This window comes from Carlito syrichta, unplaced genomic scaffold (assembly GCF_000164805.1).
Source record: "Carlito syrichta isolate Samal-C Ts95f unplaced genomic scaffold, Tarsius_syrichta-2.0.1 Scaffold303726, whole genome shotgun sequence".
Lineage (NCBI taxonomy): Eukaryota > Metazoa > Chordata > Mammalia > Primates > Tarsiidae > Carlito > Carlito syrichta.
The window spans coordinates 779644-803551 of record NW_007247822.1 but is presented as its reverse complement, the minus strand read 5'-3'; the positions used below and the strand labels follow the sequence as shown (position 1 = coordinate 803551).

General features: G+C 44.6%; 1 protein-coding gene across 1 annotated transcript in view; it reads right to left on the bottom strand.

Moving 5' to 3' along the window:
* The window catches only part of CCDC6 (coiled-coil domain containing 6), a 112719-nt gene extending 89587 nt beyond the window's left edge, over positions 1-23132 (bottom strand). The window contains exon 1 of the mRNA XM_008059130.2: positions 22477-23132. Within this exon, the coding sequence (XP_008057321.1) occupies positions 22477-22785 (309 nt within the window). The 5' untranslated portion in view covers positions 22786-23132. The remainder of the gene's footprint in view (positions 1-22476) is intronic.
* Between the last annotated feature and the right edge of the window lie 776 nt (positions 23133-23908).

The following is a 23908-nucleotide window of genomic DNA, read 5'->3' as shown; positions in this document are numbered from 1 at the left end:
TTAAGCAAGAGACTGGAAGCAATCAGTAGAAGAGTTAAATAAATACAGTGATCCCAATTCATGGAACACTCCATAGCAAACCCTTGAAAAGAATAGGGGATTTCCATGCCTGACGATAGGGATGAACTCATGAGATCTGTTAAGTGGATACAAAGTCAAGATACAAAACAGCATACACAATGTGCTCCCACTTCTAAGTGTCTTCTAAGAGGAAAATACAGGTACACACTTTTATTTGCATAAACTATATCCACAAAAACACTTAAGACATAAGGCACTAGTAACAGTGGTAGTTACCTCTATGGAGACAAACTAAGGTCACGGATAAGGGAGACTTACCCTTCAATTTTAAATGGCTTGTGTTCCATACGCATCACTTAATTTTTTAAACCTACCCATTTATGTTTTGCAGTTTTAACATGGAGCCCAAGCATTGTGTATTAGTGAAGGCTGAGCCTCAGACATCCCTGCAAAGTAAGTAACTAACAGCAGAGGCTCAGTGCTGGGGACAAGAGATGAGCAGTAAGTTACATTTACTGATGAGATAGGGTAAAGAAACAATGCAGAGCATCTCCTGGGGAAAATTCCAGCGGGGTACTCCTGGTGCTCTTCACCTACAGGCCAGAATCCAGTCATACACAGAGATACAACAGCTCTGGGCAAGAAACACAGAAGTTATACTTACTAACTTCCTACAGTAAGCAAAGTCCACTCTTGCTCCTGGTGCCCTCTGCAGAACCAGATCATGCCTAGATAACCTGATTCTTCTCCATTTAACTCCCTAGGTGGCTGATCCACACACAAGGGAATTTTCCTACACCTGAGCCTGCCTAGCCAAGATTCTAATATTAATTGCTCCTCCTAGCTCACCTTAACCTCCTCTCTGACCCCAGCCTCTAGCCCACCTTATTTACAGTTCTGGCTAACACAACTTCTCTTCCAGACTTCCTTTCCATTCCCAGCATAGCCAGCCAAGATCCAAAATGTGCATGGGGGCCATTTTAGAGATAACCACAAAACAAAACAAACAAACAAAAAAAACCCACAGGCTCCAATAAGGGAAGGTCTTAGAGTCTTTGACTCACTTGATGTGCAGGTTGGAGGACTCTCAACACATATGATGCCAATAAATCCCACTAAGGGTAGTTAAGAGTCTAATGGGGGGGGGGTGTAGATGGTAGAGGGTATATTCGTCTGACTTGTCCAAAGAAAGCACAGAATGAGCTACACACCTTTCAACTTAGAAAGGAAAGAAAATAAAGTGTCGATCACGGAGAGGAAGCAGGAAATCCACTTTGGATACACTTGCTGCATCTATGGTCCTTCCCTCTTCATTCCTTCTTCAATCCCTCAGCCAAGTCGGGATGTTTGCTTAACAAAGCAGTAAATTCTTTTGCCACATCTGGATTTTAAAACATGAAGACTGCTGGCAAAAATACATCCCAATGAAAAACTTAAAAAGAGTGGATTAAAGTGTCATTTTTGTACTTTATTTAGTGGAAGAAAGTTCTGGATTGGCATAGTCCAAGGAGAAGGGGGGCATATTTTCACTTAAAAAGCACATTACTCCTTGAATTAGATTCAGGTCTAATTGTCCCTGTCAGACCTAGCCCCACCTACTTCCAGATCCTTCCTCAGGCCACATCTGGAGGCTACTCTGACCACACTCATCTTTCAGTTCCTCAAACTTGCCCTTTTCCTTTGGCCCAGAGCATTCTTTTACCAGTTCTCTTCATGGTTAACTTTTTGTTTGTATGATATACAGACAATGGCAGCCAACATGTCACTTCGGGGAAGCTCCCTGGCCTGCCTCAAAGTAATTCAGTCTCTTCATCATATCCTCCAAGAAACACATATTTTTTAAAGCATTTACCACAGTGTAAATTCTGTAACTGTGAAATCAGTTGTCTGATGTCTATTTTTCCCCACTAAAATATAAGTTCCAAGAGGCAGGGACTGTCCCCAAAACTCTTAGCACAACTAAATAACCCCACATACAGAATAACCTCAGTAATATTTATAGAATGAACAAAGAGGATCTGTAATATTTGTGTTATGAATAATATCTGTGAGATGAACCAAGACGACTGGCTGATACGGAAGAAGATTAAATTTAAGGGCCACAACCTTAAATCTATCTTTAAGCAGGGGAAATGGAAAATACTGCAGAGTAAAATGAAACCACCAGATAAAAAGAGCCTGAAACTGACCAGGATAGAGAAATAATGCCAATTACACTTGAGTTCATTTAAGAAGCTTCTGGACAGAAGAAAAAGGGCTACAATCATAGTATCCAAAATGCAAACAATTCAGTAATTGATCAACTAGTCATAGAAGATTATAGTAACTCAAGATCTTATATGAAATATAAAATGTTATTACAGCGAAAGATGGGGAGGGAGGAAGACACCAAGAGATGTGCCTCTAATGTTCAGCTGTGGATTCAAGTAGTTGTATACAATTTAAAAGAGTATCCAATATCATTACTTATACTTTCTTCTGCATCTCCCATAAATGCACTGCATATCATTTAAACAGAAACACAACAAAAGTAGTTTGTCCTACTTTTGTTATATACAAGTAGACATACAGTAAAGTTTTACCATACATCTTAACAATATTTCCTGTAGATTCTAAAGAACATTAAGAAAGCATAAAAGAAGTTTCACTGTGGCAAAAAAACAACAACCAAAAAAACACCAAAAGCCAAGCCAAAAGAAAAATGACAAGTGGGAAATTTTTTTGCAACTCAAAATTGAAAAAAAGGGCAAACCACTGTAATATATAAAGAGTGCTGAGAAAAATGGGTAGAAGAAAGACCAAAGTTCTAAAAGACAAATAAGAAAGGATATGAATGAGACAGGAACAGAAAAAGAAATATGTACAAATGGCTCTTACAAGGAAAAGATGTTTAACCATCCCCTTGAGAGCAAAGTCTGTACTAAAATGTCATTCTCCATTTACCAGACTGACAATACCCCAGTTTGATAAGACCCTCTGACAGTGTAGTACGAAGCCACATCTCCCTCTCACATCCTGCTAATGGAAGCGTAAACAGTACAAACAACATCTATTCAAATGACACAAATGTAGGGTATTTGACCCAACAACGTCACTTCCACAAATTTACCCATAAAGGCAGTATCATAAAGTGAGGGAATTTCTCTGAAGTCAGCTTGCCTAGGTCTGAATTCTGACACTGCCACTCTCTGGGATGTGACTTTAGGCACCCAACCTCTCTAAGCCTCAGTTTCTTCATCTGTAAAATGGGGATAATAATACTAGCTACTTCACAGGACTGATATGGGAATTGAGTCAATATAAGGAAATGGTTTAAGAGAGCAGCTGGGAACTATTTCCTCAGAGATACTGACCCACATGCAAGAAGATCCAAGTTCAAAGTTACTGCAACGTTATGAGACCAAAGACTGAAAACAAATTAAATGCCCAATGGCTTACTATAAAACTGTAAAAAAGGAAATGAGGAACGCATCAATGTACTGACATGGAAAAAATCTCCAAAATACAATCAAATCGGGGAAAAGGCAAGAACATAGTATGGTGTACAACACCTTGTGTTAAAGGCAAGGGAAGAAAATACCAGGTGATGTTTCTTTTATTCAAAATATTCTATTGGAAAAATATTTTAAAAGGAGGGCATTATTTCATACCTCAGGAGAAATTAATATGCGAACCCACATAGACTAATGGTTCCCAAATTTTGTTGCTGGGTCAAAAGCAGTTTTGGAATTGCTTAGAAGTTCTGAATTCAATTCTCTTTACTTCAAAGTGCTAAACTACCAGACCCCTTTATTGTCTTTTCTGTCAAGGAGCGAACAGAGGAGAAACAAGCCTGGCCCGGGAGTCAAGTCACCTACCTTGAAACCCTACCGGTCCCAGCACTGATCCCTGACCAATAATTTAACATTTCACCTGAGACTCAGATCCTTTGTTTTGAAGAAGGCTCCCACTACTACGCCCCTAGACTTCCTGTGAGTCTCAGCTGAAATAATTTAGCTGAAACCACTCCATAGACACTGCCCAAACTGCAGATTTCTGAGCTGGAGATTCTGGGCCAAGACTGCTCATTAACTGCACCTGTGCAGAAGACATGTGTCTGCACACACTGCCCACAGCTTCCTGTCTGGTGCCCTCCAGCCTTGGGTGGCTTCACACTTAACACTGTGCCAGACTTTCCGGAAGACCTAGATGCCAGTTCATCTTCCTCCTGGAGCATGATCCCCTCCCAGGATATTCAGCTGACATTTCTCAGCTAGAAGCTAGCAAGGAAAATTGCATAGGATGCCTCACAGTGGCGCTCCAAAAGCTAGGTCTCCTGCTCCACACACATAAGGTAGAGACCTGAAACTCCTGCAGCTGGGTCATGGGGACTGGGAGTCAGTCTGCATACCTCCTGAGGGAAGAACCAGCAGGACTGGGATGCTCTGGGGCTGGGGACCAGGGAATAAGGCAGCAGGTAAAAGGTCCCCAAGCTTGCTTTCAACAGCTCTAGGGGGAAAGAAGAGGCTTAAACCTGGGGCCAGCGGCCTCAGCGCACAGGGGTAAAGGCTTAAAGAGCACAGAGGAAGCATGGCTAAAATATCTAACCCCAGAAAAGCCTGTGCTGTTTACCTTTCAGACACAAATTTGCCAGAAGAAATATTGTTAATTTTGTTAGGTATGATAATGGTATGCTGGTTATAAAGTCCTTATCAGAGATGCAAACTGAACTATTTATGGGTGAAACTGCTTCAAGACTATGTGTCAATAAATGATGAAGCAGGTGGCTTATAGATTTTTGTGTTTGCCTGAAATTTTCCATAATAAAAAAAGTTTAAACGAAATCCACTATCGTCATAAAAATAAATGTCATAGCAGGAGAATGTGAGAAAAGTATTCTAACAGCCTCATCACGTGCCAGGCATTCAGAGCTAGAAGAAAAGGTCTCTAAGTCACTAACTTGGACAACCATTTCTTCTCCCAGGACATCAGCATTCTCATCAGACCTAGGACCACGGGACCCCGGCATCATTCACTCAACAAAAATGTGACTGGCACTGTCCGTGAGCTCCTTTCTAGTGCTATTGGGGCACCCCCAAGCTGCTCACCACCAGTTAAATGGTACATGCTTTGTGTCAGAAGCAGCTGGCCTGGAAGATATTCAGGTGCAGGGTTTCCCATCTGGCATCCCTGCAGGAAGATGTGCACCAGCCATAAATGACAAATGACAACATGGACACATGAGAAAGCCTCTTATGGGAGGGACTTCTGAAACAGAAGAAAGAGGAATGAGAAAGACTGCAAGCACAATCGAGCCATTCGGAGCTGCATGTGATGCTACAAGGCAAGCCTGCTGTTTCAAGCTGCCATGCCTTTGTCCAGGCTGTTCCTTCCTCTGGAACACCCTTTTCTTCCTGAGGGAATAGAAAATCTATGAATTCTCCAAGTCTGTGTTATCTGGAGTGTTCAACAACTACCCAGGTCAAACACAGTCATCCCATCTTCATTTCTTCCTGGGTCAGTACTGGGTCTGTCTGGCCCAAGATGCCTTCATTGTCCTTCTCCTGCTCTGCAAGGTAGGGGTGACCTCTGTGGCTGCACCCTGCAGTTCCCAAAGTCAGCCAGTGGGATTCAGCCAATGAGAGGCACTGGCAAGAGACGGAAGGGTGGAAGGAACAGAGAACCCAAGGTGTTGTTCCCCTTTCTCCACCTTGGACAGCACAGCACCTCTGTCTCAAGGTGTACTGTGGTTCCAGCTTTCTCTGGGTGACCTCAGACCCTGGGTTCTGAAAATACTGCCCCCTCCCTTCATCCTCCAGAGAAGTTGTGGGAGTGGTGTCCTGCTACTGCTTACCTTGGATGGTCTCACCACTTGCCCTCACCCTTGGTTTCTCAGCAACCCTACTTACCACTGGGACAACCAAGTCCCTGGATTACATTCTTTCCTCTCACACCATGTGATTTCTTTTCCTGTGTGAACCCTGAATGAGAAACTGACCGTCTTCCCTCACCCACTGTGCAGTCACCCTTTTCCACAACTCTCCCATAGCCTCTGAGCCCCTTCACAACAGGCACAAGGCGTTCCCGGGCTTCAGATGCCCACAGTCCAGGACAGGGCACTGGGATATTATTCATACCCTGCTTTACTCCCAAAAGGGCATCCCAAGTATATAACTGGCTGACATTTAGTACGTCCTCTAAAACTCTTAAGTTAAATGAATGCCTGGACACCTCATAATCTCTGCAAGTTAAAGAGGAAGGTCTCAAGAAGAGAAAAACTTTGGAAGCATACTTACATCATAGAAGGATTATTTTGAGGGGAAATTGATTATAAAGATTCAACACCCATGAATTACAGCAACCGCCTAGACCTTAGGGCAAAGACTAAGATTATGCTTTTTTTATTTTTATTTTTGAGTTTGGTGCCACACTCTGTCACCCAGGTTAGAGTGCAGTGGTATGGTCACAGCTCACTGCAGCATCAACCTTATGGGCTCAGATGATCCTTCCACCGCAGCCTCCAAGTAGCTTTTTTTTTTTTTTTTTTTTGTAGAGACAAAGAGACAAGGTCACGCTATGTTGTCCAGGCTGATTTTGAACTGCTAAGCTCAAGCAATCCTCTTACCCTGGCCTCCCAAAGTGCTGGGATAATAGACATCAGACACCACATCTGGCTAGATTTTTTTTTTTTTAAGTTGGAGTCTCACGCTGTTGCCCAGGCTGGAGTACTGTGGCATACACATGGCCACCCCAGTATCGACTTGCTAGACTCCAGCGATCCTTTTGCTTCAGCCTTCCAAGTAGCTGGAACTATAGGTATGCGCTACCATGCCCAGCTAATTTTTATTTATTGTAGAGACGAGACCTCGCCAAGTTGCCCGAGCTGGTCACGAACCCGTGGGCTCAGGCAATCCACTTGCCTCGGTCTCCCAAAGTGCTGGGATTATAGACCGAGTCACCAAGCCCGGTCATGAATTTTTAAAAAACAAATTGGGGCTATATTCTAAACTCCTACAAGGAATGTCACAGACCCTCACTCACAACAGCAAGTGGTCAGAGGAACACAACACAGTGTGGTTAAGATCAGAGGATCACAAGCCAGGCTGCCAAATCCTGGCCCCACCACATACCAGATGAATGACTGCGGCAAGTTAACTTCTCTGCACTTTGGCTCAGTCCAGAACATTGCAATAACTGTGCCCCGTGGTTTTTGTTTAAAGGGCTAAATTAGGTAGTGCACATCAGTCCTTAGTCATTACCCACAGCATACTCGAAGGGTCTCAAACTCAACTGCCATCAGAGTGAAAAGAAAATAAGCACATGAAGCTGCAGGGATGAGAGATACAACAGGGAGAGATAATGCCCATGACAAAGTATAACACTATGCCCTTACTAAGGCATTCTCTTTAAAGGTCTTCCCAAACTTCGGAGCCAAACCATTCACCTGTGGGCCAAACGCAGGCTGCCAGTTTGCAAACCCTGAATTCTAAACACAACCTTCTCAGTAAACCAAAGAGAAAAATGAAGCTCCCCAAAAATACATGATTGATATGTGGTCCCACAGATAGGGAGAGGCTGAGCGGCCTAGCTCTCCCTGTGCCACAAGGGAAGGAGACAGGAAACATGTGATTGGAGGGTGGTAACATGTGGCCAAGAAAAGGGTGACACCGGAGCCATCCAGTCAAAGCCAGCTTCCAGGGAGGGGGGTTTGTGGTGGAAGGACAGAACAGGCAAAAACAAACTGAGAAAAGCTGAAGAAGTGAAGGTACCATCCAGAGAAGACCCCAAAGAGCCCCAGGAAGGAGAGGACACTGCATTGGCTTCTTCCGAGACAGCAACCTGGTCTCAGGTCCACGAAGAAGAAAAAGAGAGAAAACAGGCAAGAAGCAAACCCACAATTACTGGATAAAGTGAGAGAAGACAGATCCATGCTGAATGGTTCCTGAGGGCTTTCATAAGTCACGTCATTTATTCCCAAAACTGAAGAGGTAAGATATCATGATCCCTTTTTAGAGAAGGCAAGGTGGCTTCTAGTTAGCTAAGTTGCCCCAGGATCACACAGCCAGGAAGAAGCAGAACTGAGTTTTTTTAACACAAGTCCTCTAGGTTTTAGGACTGCCAGATAAAACACAGGATGCCCCATTAAATTTGAATTTCAGACAAACAGCAAATTATTTCTTAGAATACATGTGTTCTACGCCACACTTGGAACATACAAATACTAAAAAATTATTCATTGTTTATATGAAATTTAAATATGGTTGTGTGTCCTGTGTTTTTATTTGCCAACTGGCAACCCTAGTTGGTTTCTAAGTCTCTTTCCATTATTCTGAGTTCCTCCCAATAACCCTGGGGAGGAAAATTCAGAAGGAGTTCATGAATAAAATAGTAAGGACAGAAAGTTCACACAGATGGCCTAATAGAGAATTCTATCTGCAACATATAAAATAAAGGGCATAAAAACCTGCAAAAGACTTTGGGAACTGGGGAAAGAGTATGCTGTACTAATGGAAAGCAGGAAAACCTACTGGCTTTCATTTGTGGGCTAACAAGTGAATCCCAATTCCCTTTTCACATTATCCATCAGGTACCATGACCCAGAACTGCAAGGCTCTGGGCCAAGTAAGAACCAACCACGTAAGGGATTACTGTCATTAAAGCTAATCTTCCTTACCTGAAAAAGAGTTCAACAGGAAGGTGTTCAGACAAGTAGCAGGGAGGGAGGCAGAGAAACCAGAAATCTGCAACAGTTTTGGCTAGAGCCCCATGTCCCTGGCGCACAGACCACAGCAAAATAGGGAAGGGCATTCCTGGCTTCAGTTCGGGCTGACTTTAACTTGTTTGTTTACAACACAAGCAGAGTCCCTGAATTAGATCAGATCTCCTCCTCCTTGCCCTCTCTCATCATCCTAAAGCCAATACAACCAAAACAGTACCTGGGGAGAATGCCTGCGCCTCATACTTCAAAAAGTCCCCAGGCTACCAATGCTATTGCTAGAGAAAAATCCAAAGCAACAAGAGGCAAACAGGTCACTTGAGAAGTCCCTTGCAGAGAAAAATACTGCCTCCACAGACCTGGCACCAGCTCATCACCTGGGGCTGTCCTTCCACCACGTGGGTACTGCAGGCCTGCGAAGTAAGCCTATTTTAAAGATTCATGTTTTAGTTTCTGTTCTTTAAACCAGCAGCTAAGCAGAAGTGGCACTAGGGCGTTGGCCATCCAAGTCCACCTTCTGGAATCTGTACCTCCACAAAACAGGGTCAAAAGTCACAGGTCAAAAAAGCCTGCTATGACAGTCTTCCCTCAGGAAAAAAAAAATTGATCTTTTAGGAAGTGTGTTTGCTTCCTTCAGTCCTGTTACTTTCACACAGGCTAGTTTAATCCTGGCTCATCAAACCCCAGGAAACCCAAGTTCTCCCAAGCATCCCTAAGCACCAGAGAGACACCGCCTTAAGGAGCTGGGCCAAGGCATTCCACGGCCTGATGTGAAAGGGGAACTTGGTGCCATCTCAACTGCACCCTCAGCTTTCAAGAGGTTATTTTTCTATCATCATCTTATGGGATTATCTAGAGCAGTATTGATTTTAAAACGTATTTTGGAGGACAATAGAAGGGTGTGGGGGTGGGGGAGGACAGATAATCTTTAATATCATTTTCTACGGGAATAACTCACAAATTCCCAAAACACTTCCATATGTGGATCGTCTCAGTGGACTCCCCTAGCAGCGAGATGGAAGCAAGGTTAACTACAGACTGTTGTTTCAACAGGTGAGTAAACCAAGGCTCAAAAGCTCTGAAAGCAGTATAGCTTAGCTAGGAAGGCAGCTAGAACCACAATTAACTGGAACCAAAGTCCTGTGGGGCCTGTGTGAGTTCTGCTGTGCCACACACCTTTCATAATATCCCAATGCCCAGCAATCAACATTGAGGGAGTTGGGTGGGGCCAGCTCGGGGACAGACACTAAAATTGCAATTCCACAGATATTCATGCAGATTACTGCACAGCAAAACACTTAACTACTGCTTTTGCAACAACATGAATACCGTCTAATATTAGTAAACGAACTAGGATAATCAAAGAATCCAGACCACACAAAATACATTGTGTATCATTATATGAAGCAAGCAAAACCAATCTATATTGGGAGAAGTCAGAACAGTGATACTTTCAGGGGAGGTACTAACTGGAACGGAGCACATAAAAGTTTCAGGGGAGCTGACAATCGCATGTATCCTAAGCTGGGTGGCAGTTACATCAGTGAACTAATTTTTTAAATTCAGTGAGCACTGTTCAATAAATTTGTGCATTCGAATTTGTGTGTACTATACAATACGTATGTTATACTCCACTAAAGAGTGTACAAAGAGTAAACATGGGCACTTCCCAAAAAAAATTGCACAAATTTTGTTGAACTGCTACCGTGTTAAGGCTGTAGGGAAACACAAAAGACCTTTCAAATAGCAGAGATTTTTGTGTGCCAGTTACCTAAGGTAGTATCAGACTGCTATGTTCAAATCCCTATTCTGCCGCCTACCACCATCAGCAAGGGGTTACCAAGACTCCCTATATCTTATTTCTTCACCTGTCATTTGGAGATCACAAAGGGTTGTCATAAGGACCAAATGAGTCTCTAAATGAAAAAGGTTGAAAACTGGACCAGGGCACACAGTAAGACTGCAACATATGGCAGTTATCATAGAATAAGACAGATCATCTTGCAGAAGACAAATAACAAAATACCTATTTTCAAACAGTTCAGAAGGAAAAGACAAATGTCTGTACTAAGCAGCCAGAGTAGATATCTAAAAGGCAGAAATGTTCCCAGTGTTTCTCCAACCTCTGCAATGAGCTCTGGATGGAACCCAGGAGCACTGCCCATCACACCTGTCCAGCTGGCCCCTGCTCTCCTCCCTGGCCTCATTTTTCTTGGGATGTTTTAGTGCTGCTCGGGCATGGGAAGAGTGCCTTGTCCCAACCCCACTTTCCCCTCACTTCTGGATTAACTTCGATCTACTCTGTAGATCTTGGCTAAGAAATCCCCTCCTTCCAGAACCAGACCTCTCTGACTACGGCCCCCACTCCTGGATTGAGTCAGGGGCCTTCCACCAACACCCCCGGCACAGTCTCATTCCAGTTGTTATGTATGAGCACACACTACCTGGCATACAGCAGGCACTCAATATGTTTGTTTAAAAAATCCCCTTATACTGTGCTAATCAAACTATTTTTAAGTACAGGCTGTAACCTAAATACAAAGGAAGAAACCAATTCCAGACTGGGATAGGGAGACAGGGGGAAGAGTTATATGGCTATGCTATGCGCAGAGGTGGCATCATCCTGGGGTATGCTGGATGGGGTGCAGGAGTGGCACAGACCAAGGCCCAACTGGAGGGCAACAGATCCAGAAGGGGGAGCAGAGACTGTCCTCTATGCAGTGAAGGCACCCTCTCCATCACTGTTTTTTTCAAGACAGGGAGTTTGCTTCCTGGCAACACTCCCTCAGGCCTGGCATCCTGGGAATTTGCTGAGGTAATGGGGCAGCCCTGACTACCCAAACTGAAGGAACACAGCTGTGCAGAAGCCACTAAGAGGAAACTGCCCACAATGAGATAAAGATAAAACTGCTGGCCAGACACAGTAGCTCACACCTGTAATCCCAGCACTTTGGGAGGCCGAGGTGGGAGGACTACCTGAATCAAGGAGTTTGGGCAATATAACAAGACCTCATCTCTACAAAAATAAAAATAAAAAATAAAAAATTAGGTGGGCCTGGTGACACGCACCGGTAGTCTCAGCTACTCAGGAGGCTGACACAGAAGGATCGCCTGAGTCCAGGAGGTCAAGGCTGCAGTGAGTTGTGATTGTGACATTGCACTCCAGTCTAGGTGACAGAGTGAGACCTCGACTCAAAAAAAAAAAGGAAAGGAAAATAAAAAACTGTTCCTAAATTCCTAAAATAATATTCTCCCACTCCCAACACACAGACAGTGTATTCTGTGTTTAAGCTAAAGCCAGACCTGGGTTCAAATCCCAGCTCCACCTGATTGCCAAGTGATACATCCTCTCTGGACCTAAATTTGCAAGTTTACAGCTATGAATACCAGTGGTACTGATCACATAGTCTGTGGTGAGGATTAAATGAGAGGATGTACACAAACCCCTTCTAACAATGCCATCCCATAGTAAGCACTGGATAAACATTAGCTGTTATCACAGTAACAGAAAAAGATTTGAAAATGGGACAGCAAGTGGGACAAGGCTAGTGAATACAAATTCAAGCTTTTTTTCCCTTCAAATGTTCTTAAATTATGATTTATTCAAAATGCTGTCAGGGAAAGTAAATGCGTACAACACATTTTATTACCAAAAAAAATAAGAAAAGGCAACTATCACCTGTGAGGTGTTGGGGGTAAGTCCTTTCCTTCTTGAAGGACAAGCCCTCCCTAGGAGTTATTCCCTCATCCAGCCTCCTCCATATCTGGGTGCTTACTCTAAATACAAATTAGGAGAGCGAGCTGAGCACAGGGCTAAGGCACCGTACACATTTGTTGAATGGCACAAAAGAACCATGCATGACCCAGCTAATAGCCAATATAAACCTAAGTTGAAGGAAGACATCAAGGGTGGTGCTCTTATTAAAACACTTTAAGTCCAAATGTATAACTTCAATGCCAGGATAATAAAAAGCAACTAGCTGTTTTTGTAGATCAGATGAAGTTTTTCTTTTAAAAAATAAAAATGTTTAAAAGTCACGAGGAATAGAGGTTACCAGGGAAAGGGGAAATAGGAGTTATTGTTTAATGGATAGGAGTTTCTATTTAAGATGATGAAAAAAGTTCCAGAAATGGATCATGGTGATGGCTGCAAAATATTGTAAGTGTACTTAATGCCACTGAATTGTACACTTACAAATGGTTAAAGGGGTAAATTGTACATTGTATATATTTTCCCAGACTTATTTTTAATTGCCAAAAAGTCACTGGCCCGCTTCTTGGGATACCTAAGGTGTTTCTTGATAATAAACTCCATGTATTCAAGATTCAAAATGGTGTGAAACAGTTAATATACTTTTCAAATGGTAATGGCCCCTTTCCAGCTAGTTATCTGCACCTGAGTAAGCCCAACCCTCCACTTTACAGAGTATATACTTAAAACTGTACTCTTTGGTTAACGAAGATGTTAAAATTCATCTAGTCAATTTTTTTCCTTAACATTTAGTGGAACTATATTTAGTGAAGCAGAAACAAGGATGTTTTAACTCAGCACATCTTTGTTTAGATAAATTAAGGCTTGTTTAGTGAAGAACATCCCCCCAGAAAAAAACAAAAAATAAATATGATCACTTGAGCTAGTATATTAAAATAACAGAAATAAGAAATCACTGCTTACATAAAAATAATTTCATGAGTTGAAAGTTCTTTCTACATAAAACACCAGATATAATTATTTTTCTCTCAAGGCTGTCCCTTTTAGTCCTCTAATTCAACCTCAAAAAGTAGATGGTATAAAAGACTTAAATTGTTCACTTAAAAAGCAACATGTGAAGTGTTTAATACAGGTAACTAGATTTCTAAGAATTTTCTTCAGTTCACTCATAATCCCTGCTGTTTTCATTCTTTCACTCTCTTCTTTCCTTCTATGGAAAACTTTTGAATTATGACCTATGTCTGGCTGAACATCCCAACTCTGCTCCACAGTACCAAGGGGCCTCATTTGATCCCCAGTGCCCTGCAATGCCCTGGTGGGTGTTAAACCAGATCATTCTGGACACACACCTGGCACCACTGAGGCTGGTTTGATCTGGAACAGATAGATGCATGGAAGATTAGCCCATCAATCAGCCCTGCTTCCTTTAAAAATCTGGAATTCAAAATTGTCCATCAAATAGTATAATTAATTTTGCCATAAGAGGTCTTTACTTTCAGATAGTTTCAGATTCAACATTTAGGAAATTTGGTTCATCCAACAATATTCCATGAAAAGAACACGGGTGGACCCCAGAGTATAACAGGAATACAGGAGAAAGAGGAAAAAAAAAAAAAAAACCTTGGTAATTTCAATCTACTAACAGAAACAAGTTACAAAATTAAAATATCAAACACATTTCTTTTCAATCATCACCACATAAAAAAGAAAATTAAAAACAAGCCAAAAGCCTCCATGTGCTATCTCAGCATAAATTGGGCAACAGTTCTCCAGTCTCTGCCTTACAAAATAAACTACAAGCTAATCAAACTGTGAATGAATATGACACGTTGTTTTCCTTAAAGGTATTCACTGAGCTAGACGAACTTCATCTTGGAAGGTGGAAGTTAAAGTTCCCCTCCCTTGGAACTCCTGAGAAGTACTTTACTAAGTTCAGTCTGCCTGAACTTCCTTCTTGCTTGCTTCGACCTATATGTTAATTACTTCGGACTTCACACTCCTCTGGACTAGAGAGAAACAGACTGTTTTCCTCAGCTCTGAAATCCCTACAGCTAAATGACAATCAAGTGCAATCCTTGCTTAGGCTACTGGAATAGCCCTAACATTCTTTTTGGATATTTCTGAGTATCTGGCATACAGTAGGTCGTAAATAAGCTCTTGAAGGCTGAATCCTGCCTATTTAAAACTCTATTTATTACATGCCCTTTTGTGACTTACTGAGGAAGCAAAGATGGGGCAGGGGAGAGGAGTTTCAGAAAGTTTCCCAGCATTAAACAAATGAGTATTGTGATGGATTGAAATCACTAAAAATTGCACTCTAAACATTGGATCTAGGAACCAAAAATAAAGGGGAGAGGTAACTCTAAACAACCAATCACATTGTTAATCTTTTTATTTTATTTTTTTAGCATTCTTATCTCTAAAGAGCAAACCTATAGTGATGAGTGATGTGCAATTTATTGGTATGAGGGTTGGAAGGAACTTCATGGCTGTGGATTTGACAGCCATAAAAGAAAACTCGACAGTCTTAGGGAAGTAAGAAGAATCTGCAAGTTAACACCACTCCAAGATCCTGATGATTAAAATATCTTCCAGAGCATTATTTTCTCTGTCAAGAAAATTGCAACCACCACCAAGCAGGAACGTACTGACCTGGGAACATTTACTTCGCCAGTTTTGACAATAATTCAATATACCTAAACAACCACATTGTGAGTGAAAACAAAAGGCAACACCTATCCACTGAGGAAAAAAGTATGCAGAGGGAGCAGGAAAGATGATTGTTATTCCTGACTCAGCCCGGCTGCAGTTTCATAGCTCAGATTAGCATTTCCAGGTGTAAATGCAATTATTTCTGCAAGGCATGATTTAAGAGGGGGAAAAAACACACAGAACACAAGTACACTGTGTGTGACACTGTACCACCACCCCACCTTCACTCTGCAAGGCACACATAGACATCTATAAGGACTCGGCAAGTCTCCCCATCCTGTTTTCAGATGCTTGCATTTATGTGTCCCCTTTTGATGGTCCACAGTTGTTTTCCAGTGGCAGTTGTAAGGCATTTTAACATTAAGGAAAGTCACAGGAAATGCCTGGAATGATAATGACAGGTCATCATTACCAAGGGAGCAAATCTGAACACCTCCAACAGAACTACTTTTTCCTCTAAGTCTTACTGAGAAACCCTTGGAAAGGTGAACCTAAAGACACCTTCAGATGAAAACTATCGGGCATGTCTAGGTGTGTGCTACAAGTTAGCCTCCAACATCACCCAAGGCTAGAAGGCAAGGGCTTAGGGCACACACTGGTCCAGTGGTCCCCCAAATTATACGGTGTATCTACTCATCCATCCAGTCTGTTTCACTGACTATGATAAAGGTGTTTGCCATTGTGGCAGGAGAGTGGCTCTTTGAAGACAACGTATTGGAACAGAAGAACAGTATTAGCACTTTCACCCCAGAAATACACACACACACACACACACACACGCCTCTGGAGCCAACTCAACAGATCTCTGAGTGTCTCTCGCATGCCAGGATTGAGGAATGCGATGAACAAAGCAAATTCTGCACCTAAAGGAATTTACACAACTACTGGGGAAGATCTACGGGGTAGCGGGTCTGTGACAGAGGGTTGCCATGGAACCACAAGAGCAGGGGCATACCCCTGTGTGGGGCCGATGAAGTGGCAGTGCCTGGGCACAGGAGGAAGGGGTTGTTCAGGTGGAGGAGACAGTACAGTCTACCTAAATTTAAGAGGCAGAAGGGAGAGGAGGTATACGGAAGAGCTTTTAAAAGGCAGGTGAGCCGGGCTCGGTGGCTCAGTCTGTAATCCCGTGCCTTTGGGAGGCTGAGGTGAGTGGATTGCCTGAGCCTGCGGGTTCGGAACCCGCCTGGGCAGGCGAGATCTCATTGCTACAATAAAATAAAATAAAAATTAGCTGAGCGTGGTAGCGCACGCCTGTAATTCCGGCTACTCGGAAGGCTGAGGCAGAAGGATCGCCAGAGCCCAGCAGGTCGAGGCTGCGGTGGCCGGGAGCGGCCACTGCACTCCAGTATGGGCGACAGAGTGAGACTCCAACTCAAAAAAATAAAAATAAAAATAAAAAATAAAGGCAGGTGGTACATCATTGAGGAGCCAGAGAAACCTACTGAAATTCTGCATGCTACTAGTTCAAGGGGTGAAATAAGAGCTAAGAGAATGCACACTGGACTCTAAATGCATGCAAGGGGTGTGGCTGTGAAGCAGGTGGGCCCTTTCCAATTATGCAGAGCCTGGTAAACCACCAGAAAGTTTACCTGGATCCAAGAACAATGGGGAGCCATTGAATATTTTTTAAGCAAGCAATGACCTCAGATTTTTGCTGTAAACCAATCTCTCAGGTCTTGAACAAGAGTCACCACAAACGAGATACTATGGATTTTCTATTCTCCACTTCCAGCAAATAAATAAGGACAGCATTGTAAAAGACTGGCATGACCTCCTTTAATTTTTAAAAAATTTTAAATACAAATAGATTATATGAAACACACAGAAGGTACCTACAAATGTGAAAAACTTTCAATGCAGGAGAAATACAAGAAAACCCTCTTCAAGAAGACTTGTGGACATCTGGACCTGTGAAGTCATACTTTCCTCAAAGTTGTGTCTAAAGCTGTTTGTTTCCAAAAGAACCTAAGAAATACTTTTTCTAAACTGGGGGTGCAGGAGAAGGGGAAGACATAACACCTCTTTACAAGGCAATGTCGACCTGATAGCTTCAGAGAGTCTGCCAAAATGAAGTCTTAAAAATTGAAAATTGCATTTTAGGCTTCCAGAATAAAGAATCCAAAATACACAACAGTAACTACATGGTGGCTTTTATTGGTTAATGAAACCATTATTACACTGTTGATGTTCAGGGTTTCTAATCATGCCATACCAATATGTTTTTCTATTACGACTTCAAAACACCTTTGTATTTCTGTATTTCCCTAAACTTCTATGATGAAAAATTAATTTTACAGTGATTTAATATAGGCTTTTCTTTCCAAACCAAGCACATACCACAGGTCTAAACCTACCCAGAAGAGGCACACACCCTGGAGAACCACCTGTGGCCCTGCTTATATTCTCTGAGCATACCAGGAACAAGATGAGAACTCAGAAGTCATTAATGAATGCCCACAATTGCATTTCCTCGCCTTCTCAGAGACTATCACTCCTTCACAACCCTCCCTGCACTGAATCAGATAATCTCCAAGCACATTCTCAGTCGCAGGACAAGCTCCATAGATGAATCTAGCCTAACATATACAAGCTACTCAAAAGGGTGACTAAGCATTTGTTTTTTGTTTATTTTCCCCACTCCAAAAAAAGAAATTATGATCTGAAATCAGTAGCCTGGTTCTCCTGCCGATTTAATGGGTGAAATTGGATAATCACTCAAAACAATCTATTTCACCTCTAAGTTCCAAATAAAATGGCCTAGGGCAAGGTGCAACTCACAGATGCACCTAGCACTTGTAGACATGGATGAAAAACTTCTTCCAGTTTTCCCTTCCCCACAGACAATGATTACCTCTTTTGTAAAATGCTGAGAACACAAATCCATAAACCAGTTCTTTATTAAATGGGTAGCTCGATCAGAATAAATACTTATATACCAGAGGAGACCATTGGTTAAGAGCTTCTATTGACCTTTGGACTTAGGGAAAAAAAAAAAAAAGCACAATGAGATCACTACATACCTACTGGAATGGTCAAAATCCAGACGACTCTCACTCACAAGTAGGCACTAAGCACTGGGCATATAGGCACAAAGGTGGGAACAACAGATGCTGGGCACTGCTAAAGAAGGGAGGGACAGCCGGGCTCGGTGGCTCAGCCTGTAATCCCACACTTTGGGAGGCCGAGGTGAGTGGATTGCCTGAGCCCGCAGGTTCGAGACCCGCCTGGGCAACTTGGCGAGACCTCATCTCTACAGTAAATCAAAAATTAGCCGGGTATGGTAGCACGCGCCTGTGGTTCCAGCTACTTGGAAGGCTGAGGCGGAAGGATGGCCGGAGCCCAGCAGGTCGAGGCTGCAGTGGCCAGGAGCGGCCACTGCACTCCAGTCTGGGCGACGGAGTGAGACTCCAACTCTCCAACTCAAAAAAAACAAAAGAAGGGAGGGACAAAAGGGAGATAAGGGATGCACAACCACCCATTGGGTACCATGTCCACTACTAGCAGGAGAGAGGACTCACTAGAAGCCCAATCTCGCCTTCACACAATATATACTTGTGTGGCAAATCTTCATATGCATCCCACAATTCTAAAATAAAACTTAAAAATTAAATTTAAAAAATTTCAGATACTGACAATGCCAGATGCTGATGAGCAAAAGCAACTCTTACCCAATGGTTACAGCCACTTTGGAAGACAGTCTGGCAATTTCTTGTAAAACCAAACATACTCTTACCATATGATCCAGCAATCATGCTCCTTGGTATTTAACCAAATGAGCTGAAATCTTCTGTCCAGGCAAAAACCTGCACATGAACGTTTACAGCAGTTTCATTCATAACTGCCAAAACTTAGAAGCAACCACAATGTCCTTCAGTAGGTGAATGGATACACTATAATACATCCAATTACATATCATTCAACACTAAAAAAAATGTGAACTATCAAGCATGAAAAAAACACGGAGGAAACTTAAATGTATATTGCTTAGTGAAAAAAGCCAATCTGAAAAGGATGCATACTGTCTGATTCCAACTACAAGACATTCTGGGAAAGGCAAAAACCATGGAGAGAATAAATGACAAGTGGTTGTCACGAGTTAAGAGGGAGAGCAGGAAGAACAGGCAGAGCACGGAGGATTTTCAGGGCGGTAAAACTATTTTGTATGATATTATAATGGTGGATACATGTCAGTACACATTTGTCCAAACCCACAGAATATATAAGACCAAGTAAACTGTAGACTCTGAGTGATAATGATGCTTCAATGTAGCTTCATTGACTGTAACAAATGGACCACTCTGGTGCAGGATGTTGATGGGAGGAGACTGTGTCGTGTGAAGGTAGGATGTATGTGGCAAAACTCTGTAGCTTATGTTCAGTTTACTGTGAGCCTAAAATTGCCCTAAAAAATAAAGTCTATTTAAAAAAAAAAAAAAAAAAAAAAAGAAGAAGAGGGTGACTCTTTCTTCTTCGGGGTGTGGCATAAAGGCAAGGTACCTACTTGAACATGTTCAAGGAAAAGGAAAGACAACCATTGTCACCTTTAGTGCTCAAGAACGTAAGTGTTAATAGCATAATTATAAAAACTAAAAAGAACCAGGAAGGCAAGTAATAGGATTATGGTACCATCTTCCCTTGAAATTAAAATAGTGAAAATCTAACAAGACCTTCACTTAATTGAATCTAGGCCTTCCCCACATCTCTAAAATTAAAATTAAAACAAGAATATCTCGACCTTGTCATAGACTTCCTTGGCAACTACTTGCAAGGGTAATGCTTGGATTGGAGTTGTCAGGGATTGTACAGATTAACCTTGACATAAACTATGAAACAGTGCTATTCAGTGAACTCCTTATACCCACAGCCTATTTTGTGGAGTCACACACATTTCTCCTCCCAAATTACATACCTGAGAGGTCAAGCTCACCCCAACACAGGAAAAGCTTCAAGAATTCTCTTTTTTTTTTTTTGGGTTGGAGTCTCACTCTGTTGCTCAGACTGGAGTGCAGTGGCCGCTCCCGGCCACTGCAGCCTCGACCTGCTGATCTCCGGCAATCCTTCCACCTCAGCCTTCCAAGTAGCTGGAACTACAGGCGCGCGCTACCACGCCCGGCTGGTTTTTTGATTTATTGTAGAGATGAGGTCTCGCAAGTTGCCCAGGTGGGTCTCGAGGCAAGAATTCTCTTTTCTGCATCTGTCATTTAGCTCCTTGGTTACACCTGCCAAGTACTTAGGAACCAGGCAAACCACAAGTACTTTTTTGTATCCCTGAATGCATTAGTCAGAGATTAAAGAACTGAGAGGCCTCTGGTACTTGTACGCTGTCATCTAAAAAAATTTGCAACTGCATGCAGTAACACCACAGAACATTTCACAAAGTACATTTGGTTGGATGTCAGTTTTATTTGAGGCTTAGTGCTAAGAAATAAAGCCACCACCTTATACACTCTTCAAGCCAAGTATTCAGAAGGCCTCTGATCTTACACACCAGGAATGAACATGTTTGTCGCTGCAAAGCCAGTATGTCTGTGCACAATTTACAAATCTACTTATAAGATGGTCGAAGTGTCAAACAGACAACCCTTTCACCGTCTCTCTACCCTCATTTCTCCTTCCCAAACAAACAAAAACAGACTGAATTGCTCAATGTATGCAGGAGGCTGAAGATTTTGTTTCCTCTAAGTTTTACTACTTTCCAAGGTTCACAATCTCCAAGAAGCTAACCCTCTCATTTACTAACTCAAACCTTAAATAAACTGCCTCCACCAACTTCTCTCTCTTTTCAACCCCTCTCAGCAGAGACATCTCTTTCAGCCAAGAAAGCTACACAGGAGGCTTGGAAGTGGCTGCCTCTGCAAACTCCTCCCCCTTCCTACCAAAAGGGCACTTCAAGAACTTTACGGTCTCTGAGATGAAAGTTGCTCCAATTCCATTCACTGGGACTGGATTTGAGCATGCAAACTGTCTTTCTGCAATCAGTTGTAAGATAGGATGCTGGTCACAATGACCTTTGGTGGAAACCTGCTTTCTACACAAGTTAAGAACGCCATCTAGTTCTATGTATGGGCCATCATTGGGGAAGCACATACTCACTCCTCTCCCGAAGACCTTTTCCTGGCACAGGGGCATCCCAAACTCGCCCCGTTTCTAAGGTGTGACCCTCCATCCCCAAATTCATCCCTTTTTCTTCATCTCAAAGTTCAGTCTAATCAGCTATTGTGCAGCAGCTGTGGCAATTTATCCCCTTGATTTCTTGACATTTCCTTCTCTGCTCCTGGCAAGGAAACTGTTTTGATTTGAATAGAGTTGTCTGTGCGGGGATTCTGCATGTTAATGATGTGATGAGCTGGCAGGGATGTTAGGTGAGAGCATACAGTGTACTTTTTCTAGTTATGTTTCGCCTCATCACTGCTATAGGGGCCTTTCTAACCGTCTGCTACACTGGGAGACAGACTTACAGACCTAATCATACCCTCTTCTGGGGAGCCTCCAGAGGCCAGGTAGAAACCGAACAGATGGCCTGTTCTCTAGTCAAGTATCTGGACTCAGAGGCAAGATACTCCCAACCACTCCACCACCAATGAAGTAAACACACGTACTTCTGGCTCAGCAAGGGAGTCACAGTCGCTACCCTTCCCCTGGCTTCGGCCCCAGCCCTGTCCAGGCCAAGATGCTGCACTCTCCTTGCTGTACACCGTCCATCCTCCCACCCCAAAGGAAAGGACTTCCAACGGAGGTGGAAGCATTAGCGACGGTACCCGCCCTTTTCTCTCGATCCTGGCCAGAAAACTCCACTTCCCGGATTCCTGGCCACTCTCTCCCGCCCCCTCCCCGGGCGATCCAGCTAGCGCTGTCCTGATGCCAGCTGAGTGCCCAGCCCAGCTGTGCACTCCCAACACCACGAGACAGGCCCCAGGAAAAGACCCCAGTTTCCTCCCTCTCCGCCAGACTCGGGTTCCCCAGATTCTGGACGCACCCCTCTGGCATGCTAGGACTGAAAAAAGTCCCACCCCGCCCCCCAGCCACGCCGCCAGCCTCCAGCCCTGCCCCAAAGGGGCCTTCTCCTAGAGGCGAAAAGGCACCACGGGTGGCTGCCCCCAGTCGCCTTTCACCGCACTCCGCGGGGATCCCGAGCCCCCGAGGAGGACAGACCCGCGTGGCCCCGAAGGGACACCTCCCTCTCTCCCCGGAGGCCGGGAGGTCTCCGAAGGGAGTGTGCTCGCTGCGGGTCCCCGGGAGTCTGGGGAAGCCGGGGGGGGGCTGCCTGGATCCCGGCGCAGCCCCTCCCGGGGCGGGCGGAGGTCGGCGCTGCAGCGCGCCCCCGGGGGGCACTCACGATGGTCACGCTGGCTTTGCGCAGGTCGCGGTTCTCCTCCTGCAGCGCCTTGCACTTGAGTTTGTAGGTCTCCAGCTCGATCTTGAGCACCTTGTTCTCCTGCTGCAGCGAGGCCAGGCGGTTTGTGAGTTCCTCCAGGCGGAACGGCGAGATGACAATGCCCCCCGACTTCCCACCGCCGCCGCCGCCCCCGCCGCCGCCGCCGCCGCCGCCGCCCGAGGTAGACGAGCAGGACGACTGCATGGCGGCCGAGCTGCTGCTGTTGCCCCCCGCCCCGTCCGTGTCGCTCTCGCTGGCGCTGTCCGCCATGGCCGCGGCGGGCTGGGGAAAAGAGGAGGAGGAGGAGCAGGGAGGCGGCGGCCGCGAAGGCTGGGCTGCGAATGAGTGGGCGCCGGCGAGCTCAGGGGAGCGCCGAGCTGGGCGCCTGGCACCAGGGCGCAGACTCCGAGCGGCGGCGAGAGAAAGAGAGGGAGCTTCCCGCTGCCAAGGGACCTCCTCTGCCAGAGAACAGAGACCCCGCCCGGGCTCGGGCAGTATTGCACTGGGGCTCGCTCCAGCCGGGCCTGGCGCGCTCGCTAGGCCGCCCTGCAAAGCCGGCCGGGAGCGCGGGGACCCGCCCGCTGCCGCTGCCGCCGCCTGGCGACCGCCGGCGGGCTGAGGACGCGCGGACACGGCCCTGCGGGAAAGCCGGGCCACCCTCCGCCCCGCCCAGCTCGCCGGCCGCACGTGCTCCGCGGGAGGGCCTCCGAGCCCCCTGGCCTAAGCCCACGGCCGCCCAGCCCCGTCTGGGCTCGGCCTGCCCTGGGAAAAGGAAACCCAATGCTTCACCAGCCTCGCAGGTGCTGGGACACGTGGAAAGGTCAGCCCGGCTCGGGCACCCAGCCCCGGCTGTGCTGTGGCCCCAGCTTCCACCCGACTGTGTGCGCGCGTGTCTCCCTCTGCCTGTTTCACACGTACGCGCAGTTTTATCTGCTCAGTGAGCAAAGTGCTTTCGACTGGGAAGGTTTGGATGGCGCTGAGGGCAGAAAGTTTTCCTGCAAGGGGCCGAGGGGGGGGGGGGGTGAAACAACAACAGCCACAGGTTAACCTTGTTAAGAAAGAATTTGTAGGAAAAGCACACCGCCCTCTAACAATCTCATAAACCACACTGCGCTCAATTTAAAGTGCAACTTTTTTTTCTTTCTCTCTTTGCCTCTTGAGAACATTTCCAGCACGTCATCACGACATCGGATTAAGACTAACATTGGTCTCATCAAAAAAAAAAAAAAGAAAGAAAAAGAAAACAGAAACATGTTTTGTGGAAGGGTTGAACCATCTAAGTGCCAATTTTCCAAAATAACTGTAGAGGTAACATTATGCTATACAAATAGTCACGATTAAGTGAGAGTACAATATAGCCATCACACCCCTTTGCTATCCTCTTGCTCACTCC